The sequence below is a fragment of the Diabrotica virgifera genome, chromosome 3 (genome assembly GCF_917563875.1).
Source record: "Diabrotica virgifera virgifera chromosome 3, PGI_DIABVI_V3a".
Taxonomy (NCBI): Eukaryota; Metazoa; Arthropoda; class Insecta; order Coleoptera; family Chrysomelidae; genus Diabrotica; species Diabrotica virgifera.
The window spans coordinates 200722915-200749551 of record NC_065445.1 but is presented as its reverse complement, the minus strand read 5'-3'; the positions used below and the strand labels follow the sequence as shown (position 1 = coordinate 200749551).

The 26637-nt window shown below is 30.0% G+C and overlaps 1 protein-coding gene across 1 annotated transcript in view; it reads right to left on the bottom strand.

The window, feature by feature from the left end:
• LOC126882676 (dynein axonemal intermediate chain 3) overlaps positions 1 to 26637 on the bottom strand; it is a 302917-nt gene that overhangs the window by 198205 nt on the left and 78075 nt on the right. Inside the window, exon 5 of the mRNA XM_050647651.1 lies at positions 1767 to 1973. Coding sequence (XP_050503608.1) covers positions 1767 to 1973 — 207 coding nt within the window. The remainder of the gene's footprint in view (positions 1 to 1766; positions 1974 to 26637) is intronic.

Genomic DNA, 26637 nt, shown 5'->3' with positions numbered 1-26637 from the left:
TTTGGACTGGAACAAAAATTCCCTTTTGAGTTAATTTTTCCCTTTATCACCTTTTATGTTGAAAATTCCCGCAAAAATTGAAATTTCCCTCCGTTTGGCAACACTAACCACCGGTGCACCGATGTTGTTATTCCACTTCCACAATACATATCCCCCTAACCCGTCTTGTCTTATGCTGACCATTTCTTACCTGAATGGATCAGGGTAGGAAACAACGGTAAAATATGAAATCGACAATATGTATCTATGCAGTGTGGCAGTGTTAAGGATCAAGACGAATGATAATAAAGTACTAGGACTAAAGAACATACATAATCTCTTTATTTTGTTTGCGGTGCTTTTTGGGTATAATCTATTTTGGTAACTTACATATAAGTATATAAATTTTAGTTACTCATACATAATATATAGTTTAGTTTAGCTAAATATTATAATATAATAGTTTATATAGATAACTAAAATTTATAAATATGTACTTACTTTTTAAGTAATATTGCAGAATGTAGGTACTAGCTACATTCTCATTTGCCATTAAAATATGTAAACATAATAGGTATTTGGTAGAACCAGTAGAACCTAAGATGAGATTAGGTGATGCTGAAAACATACTTCTGAGCAATATAGCACTTGATAGAACTTTCTTAGAATATACTTAAAAATATATTCTTCTAATACAAAGATGTGCAGTAGTACGTTCTAAGTATATAAATAGAAGGTTTATAGCACTGCCTTGGATTATTCTAAAAAGTACGTTCTTAGTATAAACTAAAAAGATGTGCGGTAGTACGTTCTAAGTACATAAATAGAAGGTTTATAGCACGTCCTTAGAATGTTCTAAAAAGTATATTCTTAGTATATACTGAAAAGAAGTGCGGTAGTACATTCTAAATATATACATAGAACGTTTAAGTACTGTAATGTATTATATACTCAGTATGTGCTCTGCACATTCGCAATGGTAATTACGCATATTCTCAGTATATACTTTTTCTGAAAAGTATGTTCTATGAATCTACTAAGAACATGAAATTGTTATGTGGGTCTGAATAAGTATTTCCAATACCTTTCAAACGATGTATCACTTGCCATAAGGTTCCATTTAAAATTATCTGTCACAGTGTCGCTGTAAAGTCATCTGTCACTATTACGTCACCTGTCATAACTAGGGAAGAAGCTTACGTCCGTTTATTTCCTCCCTCAAAATTTCACTATTATAGGTATAACCGTTCAAAAGATACGAGGGGGTACGGACTTTTGACTAGCACTGTATAAAAAAATAATAGGACATCATACCTAATTTTATTTATTTATCAACATTGGCCATTTCCTTTTGGCCACTGTCGTTATTGATGAAAACTCTAATTTTTTTACAACATTGGCAATAGCTCGTTAATGGCCGTGCATTGTCGTTAATAACCAGGAGAAATGGACATCCACAAATTCACAACCGGTCTTTAACGTCAATGGCCAATTTACATCATTGTCCGTAACACATACAAAATATACACTGAAAATGGGCCAATAATGTCAAACATGTCTATCGGATAATAATATTGAGGAAATAAAGATCGAAAAAAGTTAAATGAACCACGTGGTGACTATGAAGGTGATGATTAAATTTTTTAAGCTAAACTTGCCATGGCTCTTGATTGGACAGTGTGGGATAGATATATGTTGGAGATCAAAGAGATATTCACGTTCAATATAGATTGACAAGTTACGTCATTATTATGAAAATAAGGTAAATTTTTATTAAATTAAAGTACCTTTAACAAATCTGATAAGTTTTCCATATTGTCGTCAACATAGTTTTGTATAGACTTGGCATGCTCTTCCAGTAGGTGCGAAGTGTCGTTAATTTCGTATAAGTATTGGGTTGCTGAATTTCTAGGATAAGTGCAGATGGTCTGCACTTCTGTAGTCACAAATTGGGGAGCAACTTGGACGTATTGGCTTATCCTTTTCCTATATACCTACAAAAATATCACATCATTATAAAAATAGGATATGTAGTTGAACCCACTACCCACGTGGCCCTTCAGGGTAGAAGTTTGTAACTACGGATTTTGATTCGGGTTTCAGAGTACAAATAATTATTGTCTGGCAATAATTAAAATGTGGTATCAAAATAAGGTAAAATAATGTATCTCATTTTTTTAGTATTTTTTTTTTGATGTGGGCAACCACGCAAAATCTGCAAAATTAAAAATCCTAAACCAAAATGGAACCCTATGAAACGTTCGAGGTTTTGTTAGAACCAGGCGAATCTTGGATCGAGAAATTGTTAGTGAAAACGTAGTGAATCTTTAAGAAATCCAAGGAAAAAAACATTTAATGACGGATGAGGCACTGAACTAGTCGAACGGAGAAAACTAGTAACAGTGCTTCAAATATAACAGAAACTAAAAAAAAAAACCGTGGCAGTAGTAAAGAGACATATAAAATCATCTAGCAAAAGAGACACTAGATGAGCACACCGACTGTCAAAGACCTAGAGAGCTGTTTGTTAAAGTAAAACAGTTAACCAAAGAGTTTAAACCACAAACTCAGATCATTAAAGATAACTTCGAAACAATCAAGAATCCAGAGTGGAATGTGGAATGCTGTTCCATAGTGGCCATGAAGGCGTGAATTCAGAAGAAATCAATAACGAAAAAGAACCACATATCTTAAAATCCGAAATATAAACCGCAATAAAGAAATTAAAAACTGGAAAACCTCAAGAGGAAGACTGAATCACGGAGGAAGCACTTAAAGAATTGGGAGAAATAGAAATTGAGATAATGTTCAAACTATGTACGTAATGAAATCTGGAACAAAGAAAAATGACCAGATGATTGATGTAAGCTCATTTTTCACTTCTCAATATATTCAGTTAAACTATTGTAGTTAAACTAGAGTAGACACACAGTAAAATCACATCACTAGAGAAACGCATTCTGCGCCGAAACTGCTGTAGTGAGCTTAACTTATAATAAATTTTGTGGAAGTATTCAAAACAAAAGTTTTCAGTGTTTTACTATTAGATAAGATGAACTTTGAAATCTGAAATCAAGTAATGGTCGAATCCATCACGAATTTTTGTGTTGTTTATGTTACAGTTCAAGATTATCCAGTTGGAGGTGACTTTTCCTAGTTAGAGTCGACTCAAATGGCTGGTTTTGGTAAAAGTTGATTATAAACATAAAATGAAGATTTTTATTCAACATTTACTAGTAAAAGTAGACTCCAACTAGTTAAAGTATACTCTTCCCAACGCCATTTAGTAAAAGTTGATTCACACAAAGAACCGATTCTATTTAGAAATTAAATGTTAGGTACTGGATATTAGTTCAGGAAATGAACCATTTTGGCTCGCAATTTTTTCGTTTATCATGGATTTACTTGAAATCTTCACAGAAGGTAGGGAATAGCCCAAGGATAATTTTCTATATCATGTCGCTGTACGATGAAACCTTAGAGGTGGTTGCCACCCCATATCGGGGGCGGAAATTTTTCATTATATTTTTACCAGGGAAATCAATGGAAAATGCACTTAAAAAAATTGTTCCTTACGTTTTATTCGTAAAACTAATATTATTCGAAGTATTAGCGGTTGAAAGTAACAGTTTTTCGACAAAAAAAATCGACTTTTTAGAGGGGTTTTTGAGAATAACTCAAAAAATATACAGTGAAGAAAAAAACTGTAGCTTTAAAAATTGTATCTTTTAGAACCAAAAACAAAATCCTTTTTTTATAATTTTTCTACAACCAATACAAACTGAGATACGGCATGTTAAAGGTTAGCTTTTTTCGTCAAATGCATAATTTGAAATACTCCAAGCCAAATAACGGAAAAACTCTGCATTTTTCGAGGAAAACTTACAGAATATTTTTTTAAGTATAAAATTAAACCTTTCAAAAAAAAGTTTCTAGCATAAAAATTGAGCGACTTATGATCAAAATGAGGTCGGTACCTACTTTTTTCTACGAAAAAATCAGTGACAACTACCCTCCTAATTCAATTTGATCTTCAGCCTTCTGTAATTCTTTTTATATATGTATTATCAATGCACCCAAGAAGTTTGACCTATTTAAAATTTAGAAAAATTGGAGTTAAAAGAACTAAAATTGGAGATTGGAGAGATAATTTTTTTTTTAATTTCGTCAATTATCTCTTATTCAAAATATCTCTTATCTTCTATTCAAAATATCTCCGAAAATATTAGAGACACAAAAAAATTATAAAGTATGTATTAAATTGTATCTTTTTTAATAACTAAAATTAACCTTTGCAAAGATTTTCTTTACAGTGAACATTTAGCGAGGTATAGCTGCTTAAAACCTCTATTTACAAGCGAACAACTCCTTATTCGAACCCTTTAAACTCACCCTACTTAAAAATTAAGGGATCTTACGGAATTTATTTTACAAAGTCTTTATATATAATTTAGCTCTTCTAGCTATAAGACAGCCCACCAGTTATAGAAAAAGAAGATGACATCGATCTCGATGAAGACTAAAAAACTATTTGTATTTGTAAATTCGTATTTTTGTGTAAATAAATGTTTTTGTACGTAATTCTATTTTTTTTTCTGTATAGATCTATTAAATTACTTATAAAAATTGCAATGTTATTAAGGGTGATTTTTAAGGGTTGAAGTAATATGATATTATATTCTAAAGCATAATACAGTCATTATTTAACCAATGAAAACCAAATTTTACCCATCTTAAGGTTTACAATGTTCTATTTAATACAAGTTTATACCCCTAAATATAATCAACGCCCTTGGGCATGATATAGAATATGAACTACAGGGTGAGATGATCCTAATACCAAATTTTTATTCAAATCGATGCAAGCCAAAATCATTCTTTTAGGATAAATAATTTTTTATATATAGCTCCAACAAGGGTGGTTTTAAGAGTTGAAATATTATAATATTATATCCTAAAGCATAAAACAATGATGATTTAACTAATAAAAACTAAATGTTGACCATATTAAAGTTCAATATGTTATTTTATAATTTTTTACAATAATTAGGGGTAGTTATCACCCTTAAAAAACCAAAAGCGTACAACGGCTCAATATAGAAAATGTACTAGGCTTCCGAAACTGTGCGTCGCGACGCCCTGGGGCGTCGCGGCGTTGTCCCAGGGGCGTCACGTGTCAGCGCGTGCTTTTAATACAGAAAATATATTTCTTCTTCTTCTTCGTCTAGCCATTCACGTCCACATCTGAACATAAGCCTCCTCAACTCTTCCTTTCCATTGTTTTTTATTGTACGCTACTTGTAGCCAATTTTTCCCGGCAGTCCGGAAAGTATATTTATTTGATTTTAAATGAGTATAAAATATATGTATTAATAAATACATCAAATAAAAATTAAACATCGAGTCGATACACCATTCAAAAAATTGTTCAATCCGAAAATGATCCGATGGTCCACGAAATTATCCTGGAATAACTGTGTAGGTGTGTGTAGGGATGGTGCCAGAACGATATCTGAACAGTATGGAGGACTACAAGCTCTCATCAAAACCAAGGCTCCAAGTGTAAAATGATCACATTGTGTCATACATAGATAGGCCTTAGCAGCCAAGAACATTACACCTGAATTAAGTTTTGTGATGGATAGCATCATTAAAGTGGTGAACTAAATTAAAACACGACCCGTGAAATCAAGAGTTTTCCATTTGTTAAACTTTATGAAGAAATGGGGGCTGAACACACCTCTTTAATTTATTATTGCAACTCCCGTTGGCTGTCCAAAGACAACGTACTACGTACTCGCACGTGTATACGAATTAAGAAACGAATTTTACACGTATCGACATACAGAATCACATAATGATGCACAAAATTTTATTAATTCAGAGTTTATAATAAAATTAGCATAACTCTGTGACATATTTAACAAATTAAATGATCTTAGTAAGTATTTTCAAGCAATACTCATATCCTGGAATTGGCAGGTAAAATTACTGGGTTTCAGAAGCAGTTGCTCTTATGGAAGAGAAAATTAGCAGATCAAGAAATTGACTGTTTCCCTGCTTTACAAGGTCTCTACAAGAAAAATCAATAGAAATCGTCGATGTCTCGTTAAAAAATATGTTTACACAACAAATTTTATCGCAGTCATCAACACCATCAACACTTTCAACAGAGGAAGAAGAACAACTAACAGAATTGTTCTGTGATTTTAGCCTAAAGCTTCAAGTACGACAAGGACAAACTGTTTAAATTTTGGAGGTCAGCTTCTCATGAATATCATGCCATCAGCACTGCTGCATTGAAGGTTTTATTTCCATTTGCGACTTCGTACTTGTGCACAACGAGCTTTTCTACAGTTTGAGTAATTAAAAACAAGTACAGGTCAAACATAAACTAAAAGAATGGAGTGGAAATTTCCAAACTGGAGCCCCGGTTTCATTAAGCTGTGCTCAAAAAATAAAGCACATCCCTCACATTAACCAACCAGTTACATAAATAAATATCCATTTTTATTTCTGTGCCTATGTTTAGATTTCGTTCTTAATTTCTAATAAAAATTATAAAAATGTTCAAATAGTGTTTGTGTTATAACTATAACCTGTTACTAGGCTAGTACTAAAATTGGTAAGTATTATTGGGGATTGGGTCGAGAGGCGTCGCAAAAAAATACCAAAGTCCCAAGGGCGTCACAGTACGAATAAGTTTGGGAAGCCCTGTACTAGAGGGTAAAATGAACCTAATCACAAATTTTTTGTACAAATCGATGCTGGACGAAAAAATTGCGAGGTTTTTCCATTTTTTCAGCTTGATTTCCTGGCCTATATGTTCAAATCATGATAAGTAGTTGAAACGGTCAAAACAAAGAGACGCACAGTCATCCAAAAAGCACGTGAGATTATACTCGTATAATCAACATTTACTGAATAGATCCAGGAATAGTCAACTCAAACTAGTAAAAGTTGAATTAAATTTTTCAAATCAATTTTTACTGCTCGTTTTAGTTGGAGTTGACTCGAACTAAGAATAGTCAACTCTAACCGAGAATCAACTTGAACTGTAACATATATATATATATATATATATATATATATATATATATAAACATTTCCGAAAGCTCGAATATTAGACAATAGTATACTTTAAAGCCCCAATTTGACTTCAATACCCAAAAAAATTGTGAAATTCGTATATATATATATATATATATATATATATATATATATATATATATATATATATATATATATATATATATGGATTCCGACTTTAGGAAGCCAAAAACGCTATATCGCACCGGTCATACGAAGCCCGACACCTCCTTACGAAGCCCGGATTCGGGCTTCGTAATTCTTTAATGTTATTTCCCCAAAAAACGTACTTTACACCATCTCTCGATATTTTAACCAAGCTCAGAACATGTAAATACGCTTGGGCTTCATATATATTCGGACAAATTTTAGAAATGTACCATAGGTAGCTCTGAAATCATGATTAACAATACGAAGCCCGGGCTTCTTATGCCTGGAATTGTTATCAAAACATACACTCGTAGTTCATGGTATCTACCACCAGTTTGCGCTGCGAAAAAAAGTATATACTCTGTAGAAGTTCAGCAGCGTTAGGAAGCCCACATTGAGCTACCGATTATAAGAAGCCCTGAAGTTTGGCAACGTTTTTGCGTATTCCTCAAAGTACTATTAGGTTGTAAACATTTTTATTATTACCTGGCAATGCACATTTTCGTATTTTTGGGTCGTTTATCGTTATTAATCTTGTGTACTAAGACTCCCGAGAACAGATTATGGTAATTCTTAGCATTACCTGTACACAGTAAGATACCGACAGAAAAAAGATTTAAAAATTGAATCGCAAAAGAATTATTTATTTTAATTGATACAATTAATACAAATTAATACTTTGTATTACTAATTTACTATTTTAGTTTGTAATAAGCCACAAAGTTTGCTACCAAATAGGAAATTAATATGACAAATTAAATTATTGTTTTTTTTTATTTAAAAAAGGTTAATGCCTCGACAACTAATGGCCATTGGCATGGTAGGTACGGTAATTTTTAACAGTTAGGTACCTAGTGTAATATGTAGTGTGTGTGTGTGTTGAGTAAGTGTCTTGTTACTTTGCAAAGTTGACGTCATTGTCTTTGCAAAGAGACGCTAACTGTATCCGAACGTCTGCGGTCCCCCCGGTGAGTACCGATCCCACAAGGACAGAAACTATTTTCATTTATTAATTTATAATAAATGAAACATTTCTGACCCTGGTGAGATTCGAACTCACAACCATTCTGATTTTTCGATCCAAAGGTAGGCGCTCTTACCACTCAGTCAAGGACGGGGTTAAAGTTATTATTATTAAATATTCGATGTAACCTTTTTAAATAAGTTGCTAGTTTCTTTTATGAAGCAGAACGCACTGAGGATGATCTGATTCAGATTGAAAACGTTTTGCAAATCCTTTTGGAGGACTTTTATGTTTTTTAATAAAACTTTTTATACCAATATACAAAAGAAGTTTTTACTTCAGTATGGTTTTTTATTAAATATTACTTTATAAAATTAAAAATAGTCATTCTTATGAATTATGCGTATTATTCTGATTCTGATAAGATGAACACTTGTTTGTTGGGTCTGAGCCACACAATTGAGGGTGAGGCCACTGTTTCATTCGTATTTTTAGTATTTGTCAAGGCAACAATACATTATGTAGTGCCATCTTGCCAAATATAGAGCTAGATTGTGTAGACCACTGTTGAACCATATATCCAATTTTTCTGCTTTTATTGATGTATTAATCTAAAAATGCTTAATTTGTGGACTGTGCCACTGTTGCTCTGAGCGCCTCATTTAATACAAATACAAAATATTTAATACACATGCATATAGATTTTCCCTTCGAAAAAAATCAAACAATATAGATGTTTTTTAATTTCATTAAGGGGATGGGTACGTAGTTTCTGCTGAAATGCTACTCAAATGGAATTCATTTTTTTTTTCGAATTCTGAGAAAACTAATAAGTATTTTTGAAAATTTTAAACTCAGAATAAGAGATTACGTTATTAGCGAGGGCCGAAAGTCCCTGAGAACTTCTATAATGTTTATTTTAATAAGTCACAGGGCTAAAAAACTAAAAGAAAATTTAGTGTGACTTTTAATTTCAAAATATCTCATTCAAAATAAACTTTTTATTTATTGTAAGAGACTTTCGGCCCTCGGTAATAATTTAGTCTTTCATTTTGCGTTTAAATTTTTCAAAAATATTTATTGTTTTTTTTTTCAGGATTTGAAAAAAAATGAACACAATGTCCGTGGTAATATTTTCCAAATCTTTGTCAGTAGTAAATAGAATATTGCCAGCATATTGTCAGTCAGACAGTGACAATTTTAAATATTTGACCTGGCATTGGGAATATTTTCAGTTGTTGATTAAATAATATTGATAATGTGTTTGATAAATAATTGATTTAAGACGTGAACTTAATAAAAAGTTATTTATTGTTTATTATTTATGGAAGATCCAAAGCAGAGAATACACCAGGATATATTCAGTGATCCAAGTATTGTGTTGTTACAGATGTTCAAAGTTTTAAGCGTTTCATAGTAACAATATATTATTAAAAAATCACTTTATCACTTTTCCTCTTTTCTCGATTGATTATTAGCTTTTGTTGTACAGTAGATAAATTATTACTGAATACATAGGTAGTGAAAAAATTATCAGTAGTAATTGCACAAGAGCTCTGAAATTATCGAATTTTTCCCGAGTGACACTTTGACAGTATTAATTTCACGACCCGAAGGGGAGTGAAATTACGTCAAGTGGCAAGAGGGAAACAATTCGATAATAATTTCAGAGATCGAGCTGCAATTTGCTGCGATTATTTCATGAATAAAACTGTTTAAAACCAAAATTTTATTGTAATTTATTTATGTAAGTACAAATTAGTACAATTAAACACACAGTTGTTATAAATATTTGACGATTGAAAGTCATCACTTTTATAAGTTTGAAAACAGTAATTGTCATTTATGTCACTGAATGTATTTTTTCACAGCAACGAAGGGCATCTGATGTAATATACTTGACGATGGGATATTATCAAAAATGATCAATTTAATTTGTATTTTTGTAGCTTTCTATTGGTCGGAAATATGAAATAATCATATTAATTAACTGAATTAACAATTAAGGCAATTAATTATACTAGTAAAAGTTATCCAAGAACATTCAAAAGCCATCTTTACAGTTAATGATGAAATTGTCAAGTAAAGTTTACATATCCATACCAGTGACAATTTTACTAAACGTAATTTGCCGTATAAAGACAGAAAAAGTAGGGATAGCCTTCAAATATTTGCGAATTATGTACCGATGGCCCTAAGAAATGTTTAATAAACAACATATTAAAAAGTTCTACTCTAGAAGTGGGCACTTAATTTTTTATTAAACAAATGAACTGCGAAATTAGATGTTTCTTAAAATACCCCAATATAAAAAGAAATAAAATGTATGGGTATAAGTACAGTGTAGGCTGAATTTTGTTTAAACATTATTTAAAAATGTGTAACTAATAAAATTTTTCTTATAAAGCTCTCAAATTTGCACAACTTACCTTTCAAACATCTTACTAAACAATGTTTAATTCAAAAAAATGCCAAAAATTAAATTCAAATGATATGACGCAAAAAATGCAATTTTTGAAACCTTTTACGTAAGTTTTAAGTAAAAACGTAGTTTACAGAATTACCAGCACTTTAAAACGGTATTACTCAAGTTTGAAAAGATTTTTTACAATTTTATAGGTGGTTTTTTAAAGCATTTGATGTATTTTTTAAAATTTACTCAATAATTTTATTTTAGAAATGAAATAAACTATTCCTTTTTGACAAAAATTAAGAAAGATAACAAAAATGTAATACAAAAACCGAAAATTACCAACTAAAAAATTGTTTATAAAAAGTGATCAAAAATGTTTTCTCTAAAACTTACCTAAAATAAATTTAATAATAAGCTTAAACAATAATACATTTTCAACAAAAAAAAATTTTTAGCTCTTAAACATTATGTCTGCGTAACTTCGAACCTATTAATAACTTTTTTATTAACAGTTTTACGAAAAAAGTTATTCTTTATAAAATACTCTGCATCGTATATGATCTGAGATGCAACCATCAAATATCAAATTTTATTAATTTTACATACGAGGTTTTACATACGATTTTACATTTTGACATACGAGGTATATAAAAAAATATGAATTTCACTCAAGAGTAAAGTACCTTTATATTTCACAATATCGAAAATTGTTATTAAAAAAAGTTGTTTGGAATTACAAAATATGTTTCACTGTTCAATTACATTCTTCTAAATGAGATATTGTGAACTATAAAGGTATGGTATGTTTAACAGTAAATGGTCGAGTTCAATTAGTTACCACTATAAACATCCTGGAATAACCGATAATAGTATAAAAGGTCCGGTTTCAGGTAAAATCTAAATATGTTTTCTGGTACAATCTCTTTGCTTTATTATGGGATTACCGTCTAGTCAGTGTTAATTGTCAAAAGACCAACTCTGTCTACCTCGGTTGCTTATCGCTCCGGGTAGGTCTTAACAATGGTCCAGGTCAGATAAATTTAATAATATTTACGACCGCACTAATTGAACTCAACCATTTACTGTTGAACAAACCATACTGAACTGTTAAGCAAGTCATATGTTTTACATACCTCGTATAAAATTGAAAAAGTTTGATATCTGATGGTTGTTTTTTGGACTTTAGACGAGAATAGAGTATTTTATGAAGAATAACTTTTTTTCGTAAAATTAATAATAAAATAGTTGAAATAATTGAAATAAAATAATGATGATGGGTATCCGTAATTTGAGAAAACATTGAATTTTTTTTTCAATTAGAATGATGTAATTATAATAAAACATAGTTTTTAATTCCAAACAACTTTTTATAAAACCCATATTTTGATATTCTGGAATATAAAGGTACTTTACTCTTTAACAAAATTCGTATTTTTGACATACCTCGTATAAAATTGATAAAACTTGATATCTGATGATTGGGTTTTAGATTTTAGACTATGCAGAGCAATTTATGAAGAATAAACTTTTTTTCGTAAAATTTGTAATAAAAATGTTTCAAATATGGTTCCTTGCTACGCAGACATAGTGTAGAAGAGCTTCTTTATAAGCGTTTTCAAATTGTAATGCCATATTCGGATTCAGCATAATCAAAAACAAAATAGAAACAAAATTCAACGATATTTTTAAAATTATTTTAAATTATATAATTTAACATGATTGTTTGGAATTAAGAACTATATTCTGATATGCAATTTCATCCTTCTAATGGAAAAAAAAATTTGAAAATTTTTCTAATCAACATTATTTTTAGTTGTTTATTTAAATTATGATACATATAGCTATTTGTATAACAAGGGAGGAAAGTGCTACTTTTCCTCCCGAGAATGAAGTTTACTGCCCGACGCGTAGCGGAGGGCAGTAATCATTCAAGGGAGGAAAAGGCACTTTACTTGGAACCTTCCTAATTCGCTTAGAAAATTTTTGTAATGTGCTAAAACCGTACACCAAATTTCATTAAAATTGACTTACTAGATTTTGAATAATAATTTTGCAATCTAAACTTTTTTAAAAAATTAAAATTTTTTAAAATCTTGCACAACAAAAACTAGTACATACAAAGATTTGTCAATTTTTTTTTCATATAAAGAAGCACTCCACCTATCTAACGCACTTTACAGAATTGAAATCGGATTGTTTAAGCAGCCTCAGCAATGTTTTAAAGTTATAAACAATTTTTTGGCTTATAAACAAATTAGTCCTGTGGCCAGGAGGGGGTGCTGCGGGCTCCTTTATTTAGATGGACTTACCCAAGATCGTGGAACACGATTTTTTTGGGTAACAGTTGATCCGGATGTCGATAAAATTGTTATAAACAAAGAACTTGAGGAATTACATAACATCGATTTTTCGCAAAATAAAACATTTTTTTATATTTCTTGGGTAAGTCTAAGCAAAAAATGTTCTTACAAGTTTTTTCGTAGGATGCATAGTTTTCGAGATAAACGAAGTGGAACTTTCAATAAATCGAAAAAGTGCAATTTTTGAAGGCGAATAAATTTTGATTAAAAAATAAAATAGCAATTCTGCTGACAGCATTTGAAAGTTTAAATCAAATTATACCGGTTTTAATTATTTGCATTGCTAAAAATTAATTTTTTATTATTAAACAAAGCTATTTGTTTATAAGCCAAAAAATTGTTTATAAGTTTAAAACATTGCTGAGGCCCCTTAAATAATCCGATTTTAATTCTGTAAAGTGTATTGGATAGGTAAAGCACCTCTTTATATGTAAAAAAATTAGACAACTTCTAAATGGTCTAGTTTTTGTTCAGAAAGATTTTTAAAAAATTGAACTTTTTTAAAAACATTTAAATTGCAAATTTATTATGCAAAATCTATTAGGTCGATTTTAATGAAATTTGGTACACGGTTTAAGTATGTTACAAAGAATTTCCTAAGCGAATTACTAAGGTTCTAAGTACCACCAAAACTAAGGTTCTAAGTACCACCAAAGTGGTTAAAAACATTGAATAACAACAGGCATATTTTGCCCCGTTATTTTGTATTTATTGCTATATTGCAGAAAGGGTAATAAGTTATAGTCCAGGTCGGATCTGTTTTGAGATGGACGTTGAGAGGTGACTCAAATTTTTTTGCAGAAATTGCTTGAAAATAAATCAAATAATAAAATTTGAGTTATCCTCCCTCTCAAAAAGGTCCGGAACATTGTTTAAATAATCAAAATGTCAAGAATTGAAGGAAAAATTCGATTTTTTTCTTCGTTTTTTGATTATAACTTTAAAAGTATTCATTTCCGAGAAAAGTTGTACTGACATAAAAGTTGCGTAATTCAATTTACTACAATATAGAATTAGTTAAAAATTTAAAAAATAGTCACCCTAGTTGCAAAATAGCAATAATTGCGAAAAAACCATACAAAAACAAGTATTCGCATTTTACGATTTTCAACCATTTATGCTACACTTAGGACCTTCATATTTCACCCAGAAAAACTTTATGATACAGTAAAACAATACTGTAAATTTCATTAAGATCGGTTCAATAGATTTTGCAAAATAAATTTTGCAATACAGCTTTCGCAAAAAAATTCATTTTTTCAAAATTTTACAGGACTGAAAATAAAGCAGATAGCAAGTTGAATTTTTTTTGCTTATAGAAGTGTACTGTACCTTTCATTTGCAATTTTCAAAATTAAAATCGATTAATTACCACGGCGTCAGAAAGTTTTTGAAATAAACAATAATTTTTGGTGCTACGCGCAGGACAGCGGTGTTCGATTCACACAGGTTGATTTCCACCAAAATTTCTTCCAATCTTTATCTAATATATTATTTTCTTACTCTATATTTTGTTGTATTTTAATTTTTTAATTCCACAAAAATCAAACTAATTTTATTATTGTTTGTGAAATATTGTTTAAACAATTGCATATGGTTAAAAATAATAAACTTTTATTATCTAAGTTAAAATATATGAACAAAGAAAGTTTTTGCTAATAAAAGTGTTATTTCAAAGGATAGAGTATGAGTTTTTATTTTGCAATAAACAAATTTATTTATTTATATCGAAATGTCATAAAAATTAAAATGTATCAATCATTATCAAAGGTCATTGGAATGCCCAATCAGAGCAACCTATCCGCTGTCCTGCGCGTAGCACCAATAATTAATGTTTATTTAAAAAAATTCCTGACGCCGTGGTGTTAAGCGATTTTAATTTTGCGAAATTGCAAATGAAAGGTACAGTACACTTCTATGTGCAAAAAAATTTTCAACTTGCTATCTGCTTTATTTTCAGTCCTGTAACATTTTGAAAAAATGAATTTTTTTTACGAAAGCTGGATTGCAAAATTTATTTTGCAAAATCTATTAAACCCATCTTAATGAAATTTACAGTATTGTTTTACTTTATCATAAAATTTTTCAGGGTGAAATATGGAGGTCCTAAGTGTAGCATAAATGGTTGAAAAACGTAAAAGGCGAATACTTGTTTTTGTATGTTTTTTTCACAATTATTGCTATTTTGCAACAAGGGTGACTATTTCTTAAATTATAAACCAATTTTGTATTGTAGGAAATTTAATTACGCAACTTTTATGTCAGTACAACTTTTCTCGGAAATGAATACTTTTAAAGTTATAATCAAAAAACCAAGAAAAAAATCGAATTTTTCCTTAATTTTTTGACATTTTGATTATTTAAACAATGTTCCGGACCTTTTTGAGAGGGAGGATAACTCAAATATTATTATTTGATTTATTTTCAAGCAATTTCTGCAAAAAAATTTGAGTCACCTCTCAACGTCCAAATGTACTAATATTTTTACAGATGCGCCCTGGTCTATTAAGACATTTTTGACCAGTCGGATATCATACAAAATTCAATTATCTTTATTTTATTTCTGTACGACTTTGTTCCAAAACGAATCGTTTTAAAGTTATAAACAAAGAAAGCAGAAAAAAATCGACGTTTTTCGAAATTTTTAAATATTTTATTTTTTTTATTAATGTTCCGAGCATATTTGAGAAGGAGCATAAGTCAATTATTATTAACGAAGTTATCACCTAACTTTATCTGCAAAAATCCGAATGCCACCTTTCACATCCAAAAATAGACGTTTTTTCACAAATCCTTACTGGTCTATAATAAAAGAGTTATCATAATTGAAATAACTGAAAATAATGTTGTATATCCATAATTAAAAAAAAAATTCAACTTTTTTTTAATCAGAAAGATGAAATGGCATATTAGAATATAGTTCTTAATTCCAAACAACTTTTCATTATAACAATTTTCAATATTTTGAATAATAAAACTACTTTACTCTTGAGTAAAATTCAAATTTTTTGACATAATATCTCGTATACGGCTTAAAAAAATGAACTGATGGTTCTATTTTTAATTTAGACCATGCACAACTTTTCACGTTGACGAACAGAACGTCTATAGTCGTCTAATTTCCATTGATGTAATGTGACACAACGTCTATATACGTTGAATTTTTCCCTATTCTACTTTGTAAAATACATATAGTGTCACAACACTTGCTTATACATTTGACGCAGTGTCCGTCAACGTGTTAATTGGACACACTGTACAAAACAATTATTGTTATTGTTTAAACAAATAATAAACAATTAGCGGCAAAGTCTGTGAGTAGAACTTTTTACTTTAACATGTATATCAACTAACAAAAAAAGTTTTAGAAAAAGATAATCTTGTTTGAATTGCTCCGAAACAATGCATCTTTTCGTTCTATCTTGACTCTTCTAAAATGCTTCGTATAGATTGCTGAATAGAATTGGGCTTCTTATAACATGCAATATGACGACTTATATACACATATAAGGATCTCGTAGAACAGTCGTATTATTTAAACGTAAATTAAAACATGGCAACATCGTCGGGCTTCGTATAATGCGTAATCCATATACACTGTGAACGCGTTTATACGAGTGGGATTCGTAAGACTGTAGGAATAAGACAGTGCTACAATCCCCTTACCCCGTAAACCGCGGGCTTCCATTCATCTGCAGGTTGTAGCGGGCTTCCTATCATTTGTGAGCCATATATATATATATATATATATATATATATATATATATATATATATATATATATATATATATATATATATATATATATATTTTTTTTTTTTTTTTTTTTTTTAAGATAACAGCTGACCTGGTAGATAAAAATGGGGTTGAGGTTTATTGGGTATACAGCTGAATAAAACCAAGTGGTACTCTGTTTAACAAATCGTTATATTTCGCTGATTTTCATCAGCATCATCAGACGAAAGCTACAATATTTAAAAAATGGTACAATGTTATAATATGATCTTTTTTTAACAATTTTTATCTTACCTAATTGAGGTTAACGGTATTAAGATATTAAGATGACATCGAGATACTCCATTTTATATCAAAATTGCAGTATCTCGATGTCATCTTAATATCTCAATACCATTAACCTCAATTAGGTAAGATAAAAATTGTTAAAAAAAGATCATATTATAACATTGTACCATTTTTTAAATATTGTAGCTTTCGTCTGATGATGCTGATGAAAATCAGCGAAATATAACGATTTGTTAAACAGAGTACCACTTGGTTTTATTCAGCTGTATACCCAATAAACCTCAACCCCATTTTTTATATATATATATATATATATATATATATATATATATATATATATATATATATATATATATATATATATATATATATACATCCCGAAATCAAATTGGCATCCTTTCACGTTGCTGTCATTTGGCATCGCCAAGAAATACTAATATTTTCTTGTTATAAACCGTGAATGTTTGCTTTGTGAACTTCTTTAGGCTTGGCACCGTTGTCGGATTTTCAGTAATGCGATAAATTTATATATTTTATTCCGTACACTATAAAGACAATTTGACCCCAGCAGGTCAAAAACATTGTTTAGACATCATTTTGGTAACAATACGATGTTGCCAAAATATATATTTTTACGTAAACACAGTAGGTAAATATCGAAGGATATTAGTTACGTTCGAGGGACTAGATCAACAACTGATAAGAGCGGTATAGCTGGTTCTTCCACAGTGGTTAACCTACCCTTTTTCAGTTGCATATTATATTCATTAGCAGCTAGTTCTTCGCAGTGAATTGTTTATTTGAATAATGGGTGAACGATCTAAACGGATTTTGGCGCTAGCCGCAACAGGTAAGTAATACTAGTATTTTTGTGTTAAAGTTCATTTTTAAATACTTTTTAGTATGTCTTTGATATTGTAATATTTTCAATTATCAAAATTTTAAATAACTACCCAAACTAAATAAACTGCTCGTCAAAAGTTAGGGATATAGAAAACTATGCTCAATTTTCATAGTTGATTTTTTCGCGAACAGATTAACGGATTTCGCTAATTTATTTTTTATTATATTAGATTTTTCTTTAGTATTTACACAGTTATACAAAAATTTATCCAAACTTTTTTGTTCTTATACCAGGTGGAACAAAAGAAATGTTTTTCTTATGCTATGTTTGTGACACATCGAAATCGCATTGTAGCATAATTATGTTTTTTGAACATTTTGTGTTTTGAATGTCCCTGATATCTTTAGAAACAAAAAAAATGACGGTTTTGTAATTTAACATGTGTTTTAACCGAAACAAAAGTTTGAGGCACCTTGTAGGGAGGAAAAGACACAAAGATACAGTATACCTCAATGTTATGTTGTAGTCTCTAAAATATTTTGTGAATATTTTATTTTTTAATTTCTCTGATAACTTTAATAACAAAAAAACTTCACGATATTACTCTTTAATATGAGTTTTAACTGACGAAATGCGTCACACATGTTAAATATAGAAAAATATATTAAAGAGTAATACCGTCTAGTTTTTTTATTATTAAAGATATCAGAGAAGTTAAAAAAACAAAATACTCAGAAAATGTGAGACTACAACATAGTATAGAGGTATATTCACCTTTGTGTCTTTTTCTCCCTACAAGGTGTCTCAAACTTTTGTTTCGGTTAAAACACATGTTAAATTACAAAACCGTCTATTTTTTTTTTGTTTTCAAAAATATCAGGGAAAATCAAACAATAACATGTTCAGAAAACACAATACTACAATACGATTCTAAAGGATACTCACATTTCTACCTCGTTCTCCCTACAGGGTGTCTCAAACTTAACATAAGAAAAACATTTCTTTTCTTCCACCCAGTATAAGTACAAAAAATAAGTTTGAGTAAACCTTTGCACACCTGTGTAAATACAAAAAAAAATTAAAATAATAAAAAATAGCGGAATCCGTCTGTTCGCGAAAAAATCCACTCAGAAAACAGCATAATTTTCTATATACCTAACTTTTGACGAGTAGTTTATATATTCATATACATTAATCGTAAGGTCTTTAGACTATTTTAAAAATTAACGTTTTCTGCAAAGTTTGTTTTAAAAATTTAGTACATTGTTACACAGTTTTTGCTCTAAATTTTAAAGAACCTCTTCGCTTCACATGAAATTTCGCATACACATACTCACTGGGGGTGACTTTCACCCCTTCTTGGGGGTGAAAAAATACATGTTCAAAATAAGTCCGCAAATGGGTAAACTGACTAATTCTAAGCAACCCTTGTTCTATAGCATTTTATCACTAAGTTAATACCTTTCGAGTTATTTGCTAGTAAATGTTCATTTCTTAACAAAAAAGAACACGCTTTTGGGCGGTTTTTTTGCAAATAAGTCAAAAAGTAAATTTTACCGAAAAAAACATTCTCAGCAAAAATACGGCGTATACAAAAGTCACAAAAAAATGTTGAGTACAAATTATGAACTCATTAGGCCCAGTAGAAACAAAGTTGTAGCTACTGAAAAATAGGTTCATATCCGTCAACTTTCAAAGCAAGTATTTCAACGTGAAATAACCCCAAAAAATGATACACGTTTTGAGAAACTCATCTCAACTTTTTTAAAGTGTTTAAAAAAATATTAATTTTTGTTTTCTAGCATCAAAAGTAAGCAAGATCGTCCCCAATTACCATCTTAAATCAAGTTAATCGTTACCGCTTCACAATTTATTTTACTAATATATTATTTATATGATTTGTAAGTTGCACGAAATAAATTTCAATAAAAGCCTTACTTTTTAAGTTATTTGCAAAAAACTTGTTTTTTTTTTGTTGAAAAATAAACATATTTACTCGGCAATAACTCGAAACATATTAACTTAGTGAAAAAATGCTATAGAACACAAGTTGCTTAGAATTAGCCAGTTTATCCATTTCCGGACTTATTTTGAACGTACATTTTTTTAATCCCCGAGACGGGGTGAAATTCACCCCTAAGGCAAAAGCACACATCAGCACATGTTACCTATGTGTACCTACGCCAAATTTCATGTCAATCTAAGCGGTTCTTTAAAATTTATAGGTTTTTCAATATTTTACCGCCAAAGAACGTATGTACTAATTCTAAGTTAAAAATATTATAAAAAAACACGCAATCATAGGAGAATGAAATTTATGCTTTGCACTTTTAGGAAACATTGAAAGTAACAATCGGCTCTTCATTAAAGAAGAAGAGAGTCCACCTCCAAGACCTGTAAGTGGATTGGAATTTCTTTTGGAGGTAAATAATACAATAATAATTATGCCCGTACAAGGTATGTAGGTACAACAGGCATAATATTATGCCCGTACCACCATACCATGTATTTTTAATTTTTAATTATTAAAATTTTAAAAAATCTTTCGTTCCACATTCCCTCTAATAATAATTCTAGTGGAACTGGTTAAAAATATCTATTACATTTATAATTTTCTATTTTCGATTTGTTGTGCTGTCATCTGACCTGTTTCTACACAGAACGATACCTTATACCTACTCGTCCTACCAGCCCATTAAATGACCGACTTGGATTGAAATTTTCAGGGCCAACATAAATCAATACTTTTCGAGTTATTTGTGAGTGAAAATGTTTATTTTTCAATAAAAAAATCACGTTTTCAGACCGTCTTCGCAAATAACACAAAAAGTAAGAATATTATTGAAAACAAAATGTTCTTTTCAAAAATTTAGATTACTTATAAAAAAAAAACGAAAAAAAAATGTGTGTGTTAATATACCCAGTAAAAGCAAAGTTGCAGCTAATAAAAAATACGTTTTTATTCGTCAAATTCCAAATTGAACATATTTATTTCAACGGGATATAACCAAAAATGAAGCAATTTCTTTTAAAATATTGAAAAAAGCTTTATTTATAAAAGTTAAAAAAAGCGTTATTTTGTTTCATTAAAAAGTTCTATAATTTTACTGTAGAATTATGTAAAGTATTTATTTTAGCAAAGGGGACTGCAGTTTTTACTTATTCAAAAATATCATATCTTGTTTAATCAAGCACGATAATTGGGTACATTACGATAATTGATTGAATATTATTTTAAATATACCTATTTATTTTTCAAAAAAAGTAATTTTTATTCTGTATTAGTTTCAATTTTTTTACTTTAAAATCAATTTATTATGACAATTTGAGATATTTAGAGCATGATTAAAAGTTTTTATAGAATCGTACAATAAAGATTCGTGTTAGAGATTTGTGTTAATGAATTGGCTTTTAGGCTATTTTAATTATCTTTTTTCTACAACCGTGTTAAAAATGCAATTTTTAGCACTCCATACGAGCGTTAAAAATGCTACTTTAAGGCACTAGTGCTTTAAAGATTTTATGGAACTGCAATTCGTATTGACCGTATAGGCAATTTTGATGTAATGTCAAGAAAATATAAAAATGGCATGTCAGTCAAGTTCAAGTAAAAGGTTTTGTAGATATTTTCGTGTAATTACGTTTGTAGAAAAAATATTTTATGATATGCGTGTTAAAAAGTACATTTTTAAGGCACTCATGTGAATTGCAGAACTCGTTATCGCTCATTCTGCAAACTTTCACATGCGCCTTAAACGTGTACTTTTAACACTTATATCATTAATAACTATTAATTGTTCTATTTAATTTTCTATTGTTTATGGGTCTTCTTGGTCCGAATTTTTGGTGAGATATTTTATTATTGTTGCTAGAGGATTTACAAGTCTTCTTTTTTTCTCCTTTCTGTCTACAAAAGTTTTCTACAAAGGTGGATTAGTTTGGTTATCTGTTCTTCGATTTTATCCTGTAGTATAATTAATAGACTTTAGACACCTCGTAACGCGACAGTTCGTGACGGCGACACTTGGTAACGGCGACAGTTCGTAACTATACAAATTCCTAAAGGACAATTCGTAACGTATAAATTGAATTATTATGTTTATTTTTCTTAACGTGGAAACTAACTGTTATTACAGTTATAATTGAAATTATGTTTATGAATTTAACGAATCAGTACGGATAAACATGTTTAACACATTTTATATTTCGTGTTTCAGAATATATATTAAAAGTCTTCAAACACAAACAAATATATTTAAATACATAGAAACTTTTAACATTATTTTTAAAATTTTATCACTCTTATTGTTCCTTAAATTTGCATATACCTAGACAATGGAACAATGAAGTACTTAATTCCTGAAATCTTTAATCTGACAACCGTCTTTACACATTCCAAACTTTTTAAATAAACATTTTGTAAAGGAAAGATTATAATTACCTGTTATTGGTAATAGCTTTGGGGCATTCAATCAACGGTCATAGTTGATAAGAGGGATTACTTGTAATACTTTAATACTTGGTTTAACTACTTTTATTATATTATTCTGAAACACGAAATATGAAATGACTTAAAAACCATTTTCAATTTTCAATTGAGTGAAAACTTAGTATTTTTGACTTAAAAATGTTTATCCTGATACTGATTCGTTAAATTGATAAACATAATTTCATTTATAACTGTACTAACAGTTAGTTTCCACGTGAACAACAATAAACAGAATAATTCAATTTGGAGGTTACGAATTTGTATAGTTACGAACTGTCGCCGTTACGAAGTGTCGCCGTTACGAACTGTCGCTGTTACGAATTGTCCGTTACCAACTGTCCGGTTACGAACTATCGCGTTACGAGATGTCATGGAACCGTAGAAATGTTAAATGTGTAGAAATTATTTTGGAAGTACCTAATTTAAAATGTGGGTGTCCTAGATATAAAGTTACATCATGGAATTGGACTAGACTCTTGCGTTATTTGAGTCTACTACTTTGAAGATTCCGACGATAAATCTGAAATATTGACGATTATTTTTTAGGTTCATTTATGTGGTCTATTATCAGGCGCGGATCCAAGGGGGGGTCAACGGGTCCATGGACCCCCTATTGTATTTAGTCTATAAGTATTTTTTTATTATTTATTATTTTTTTGTGTCAACCAGAGCTCAATTCTTTTGATACCGTAGGTATCTAAGATGACTGAATTTTATCCTTAGAGTAAGCGTGAGTCGTATGGCTAAATCTGGACAATAAAATATTTGCGGTACGTCTGACCTCCCTATTGTGAATTTCTAGATCCGCGCCTAGATCTATTATCATCTTTTTATTCTTGAGATTGTCACTTTTTATTTTCCCATCTAATATTTGTGTACGAGTATAAAGAATGGTGCGGTGTATTTACTATTTAATTTTCCTCGGCTTCTACTGTTTCTGTTTTTCTATAGACTTGTGATCCTACACGAGTTCATTACACTCACCGGCACAAAATTCTGCCACTCAAAATTTTTGATTTGTTTGAAAATTTATAACTTTATCATTTTTGTATTCCGATTTTCAAGATTCGTGCATCATTTTGTATTGATGTCGTTTGATATTATTCCGGTAAGAAAAATTTTTTGCTTAGATGGCAGTATACGGGGGTGAATGGAAGCGTTGTATTTTCTCCTAACTTTAAAAAATTCTGTGAAAAAATTGGACTGCTGATTTTGTTTCATACTAATTTCGTATTATCTTGGAGTTATCCCTAAGATTTTGTTTTTTGGATTATGAGAATATCTCTTTCATTGTAAAAGCGGTAAATAAAAACACTGCTTTGAAGGTTTATTTAATTAAAAATATTAAGCGCACTAAGGGCTGGTTGTTCGAACGCTAATCAAAAATGATCATTATCAAATATTTAATTACTGTCACAACTGTCAATGTCGACTTTGTTTGGGTTGCTGAAAACTTAATTATGGATTACAATTATGAAATTAGTTAATCAATTATGTTAATACTTATTCTGGTAATTGATTAACTAATCTCATAATTATAATAAATTATGTTTTCAGCAACCCAATCAAAGTTGACATTGACATTTGGTGACAGTAATTAAATATTTGATGGTGATCATTGTTGATTAGCGTTCGAACAACCGGCCCTAAAATTAACAACACAAAACAAAATTCATAACAAAACAAAATAATTCAATAGCGGATATGTCCACTCTCGCAGCAATCTGTTTGGCATCGAATAAAGATGTGTTATCCTTGCCATCGTATAAATTTCTGTATTATTTTTTTTGCAGTGGACAAAAAATAGTGCTAGAGATTTTTTATAGTTCTTTGTACTCTCTCTTTGGCTTTTTTTCTGTTCAATTTTTTGTGTATCCACTGTGTGATGGAGATCACGAATCACTACTCTAATGGGTTTTTTCTTGCTTCTTGGGATATGTATCATATTTTGGTTTTTTCTCCGGAAGTGCTTTTACTATATTGTCGTATATTTTAACAAGAATAAAAAACCGCTAAACGCCGTAAAAATTAGTGGCGCGTACAATATTCCAGCTACAAAAGAGCTTATATGAATATTACGTGGCGCGAAAATGTATTTTCATTTTGATGGAAAATAAAATTCTAGTTTTATTTTAAAAGATGTTTTCATAATGTTTGTTAAATTTGAAGTAAATCACGCCACAAAAGAGTAACTTTGATAAGCCGGGTCCAGATTACATAACAAAACATGTTAATAACAAAGTTATACAACAAATTTGTTGTACAACTTTGTTATGTAACTTTGTGATAATATAGCAAAGCATCCAGACTCTATAACAAAAAAAAAAACAATAAAATGCTCATAATCACTCAAGAACGAACAAGGCGATATGGAATCCAATGGTTGCTGATCGTGAACTATGCCAGCCAGATAAGAGAGAAATGCTTCAATAACATGTTTTTAAATGTAGATCAGTGGCGATGCGGTTTTACAACCAGTGGCGTAACAAACTCCGTCGGGGCCCCCCGCAGAATTTGAAATGGGGCCCCTTTTAACCTGGGAGCAGTCGCGCCGTTAGAAAAAATCCAACTTTTTATCATTTTCCGTGATAACTTAATGAAAAATTTTGCAACATAACTTTCCACTTGTAAGTGCCTCGAAGAAGATTGTAGTAATGCGTAGGATTTTTTTTTTATTTTTTTTTTAATTTCATTTTAATTTTTTTTGTGGAATTTATGGCTTTGGTGGGAACCAATTAGTTTTAAAATTGTTAGAAATAGATATTTTTAACATAACAAGCAAACAAAAATATTATAAAATTGAAATTTGTTTTAAATTCGTATTGTTAGATTTTGTTCTACGCGCGACTGCTTACGTGACAGAAGTGAGCGCGACTGCTCCCGCGTTAAAGAATTACTAAATACGACTTATTTAACAAAAAGTTTTTTGTGTTAGCGTTATCATTCACTGTTCATAACAACTTACATTTCTCATCTTTATTGGTATACAGACCCATTCCGACCCTTAGGGGGCAACGTGAGCCGCCCTAAAATAGGGAAAAACAAAAATTTTATAAGGAAATTATAAAAATTATAAAAACATAAATATATGATTAAATATTTACTTAAGTAGATTATAGATTAGATAAAACAAAAATTTTGTAAGGAAATTATAAAAATTATAAAAACATAAATATATGATTAATACTACTAACAGATAGGTTGGATTTGATCAAAGAAATTGTAATTTAAAGAGCAACAAAATGGACTCTGTGCAATTAATTGAGACAATACTTGCAAACTTTAATAATACGGGCAGTGCCTATCTCGACCCAAAAAACAGGTAGGTCTTTTAAAAATGTCCCAAGTCGGCGCAAAGGTTAAAACTGCCCGATATAAAATATACCCAGCTCGGCTCATGAGATATTAATTGTTACAATCAAATAATTTTACATCTCAATGGAAAAAAACACATTTATAGAATAACTTTATTAAATAGATATATAATTATACATAGTCCAATAAAAGCTAATATCAAAAATTATAATAATTTGATAATATTTTAACATATTCTAGTTGCGATAACATATGGTTGTTGTATTCATTAACTTTTGTGTTAATAAAATCATAGCGCTTTTTTGAATTTATATTTATTTTATGGGGTATATTTATACTGTTACACTTAACATGAACTTCAGCTTGTATATTTAAAATTGAATTTAAAAATATAAATAATGAAGGATGAGTTTGAAACATTGAATTATTGAAATGGGAATATAAAGATTCACATGCATTTTTGTAGTTTTATTTAAAGCCGAATATATTATATATTTTTGGCGGAAATTTTGAATCAGATATTAAGTAGTTTTGTAAAAGATAGTCAGAAAATTCTTCCAATTTAGGATGCTCAGGTTTAATTTCATAAAGTTCAAAAAAATAAAAATCATCAATTTCTTCGGGATTTAAAAATAAAAGGCCAAAACAGTAACGCAGCCATTTTCCTATATCTGAACTTTTATCTTTATATTCATTAACCAAACCTAAGCTTTGGATTTTTCTAAACCAAGCTTGTGTTAAATGAAATCGACAACCGGTAATTTTACAATTTGGCCAAATTTTTACTAAATTTGTGGGCCGAGATGGGAATACCCCCTAATACCTACCTGTTAATCTTCGAGCCGACCTGGGGGTTTTTAAAATGTACCTGGGGCACAGTATAAAGGATTAAAGGATTATAGTGGGCCGAGATGGGAATACCCCAATAATACGATAGCCGACCACATTAATGGGATTAACATTACTCCATTAAATATGACTCATTATTTAGGTGTTCATACTCAAATCGAAC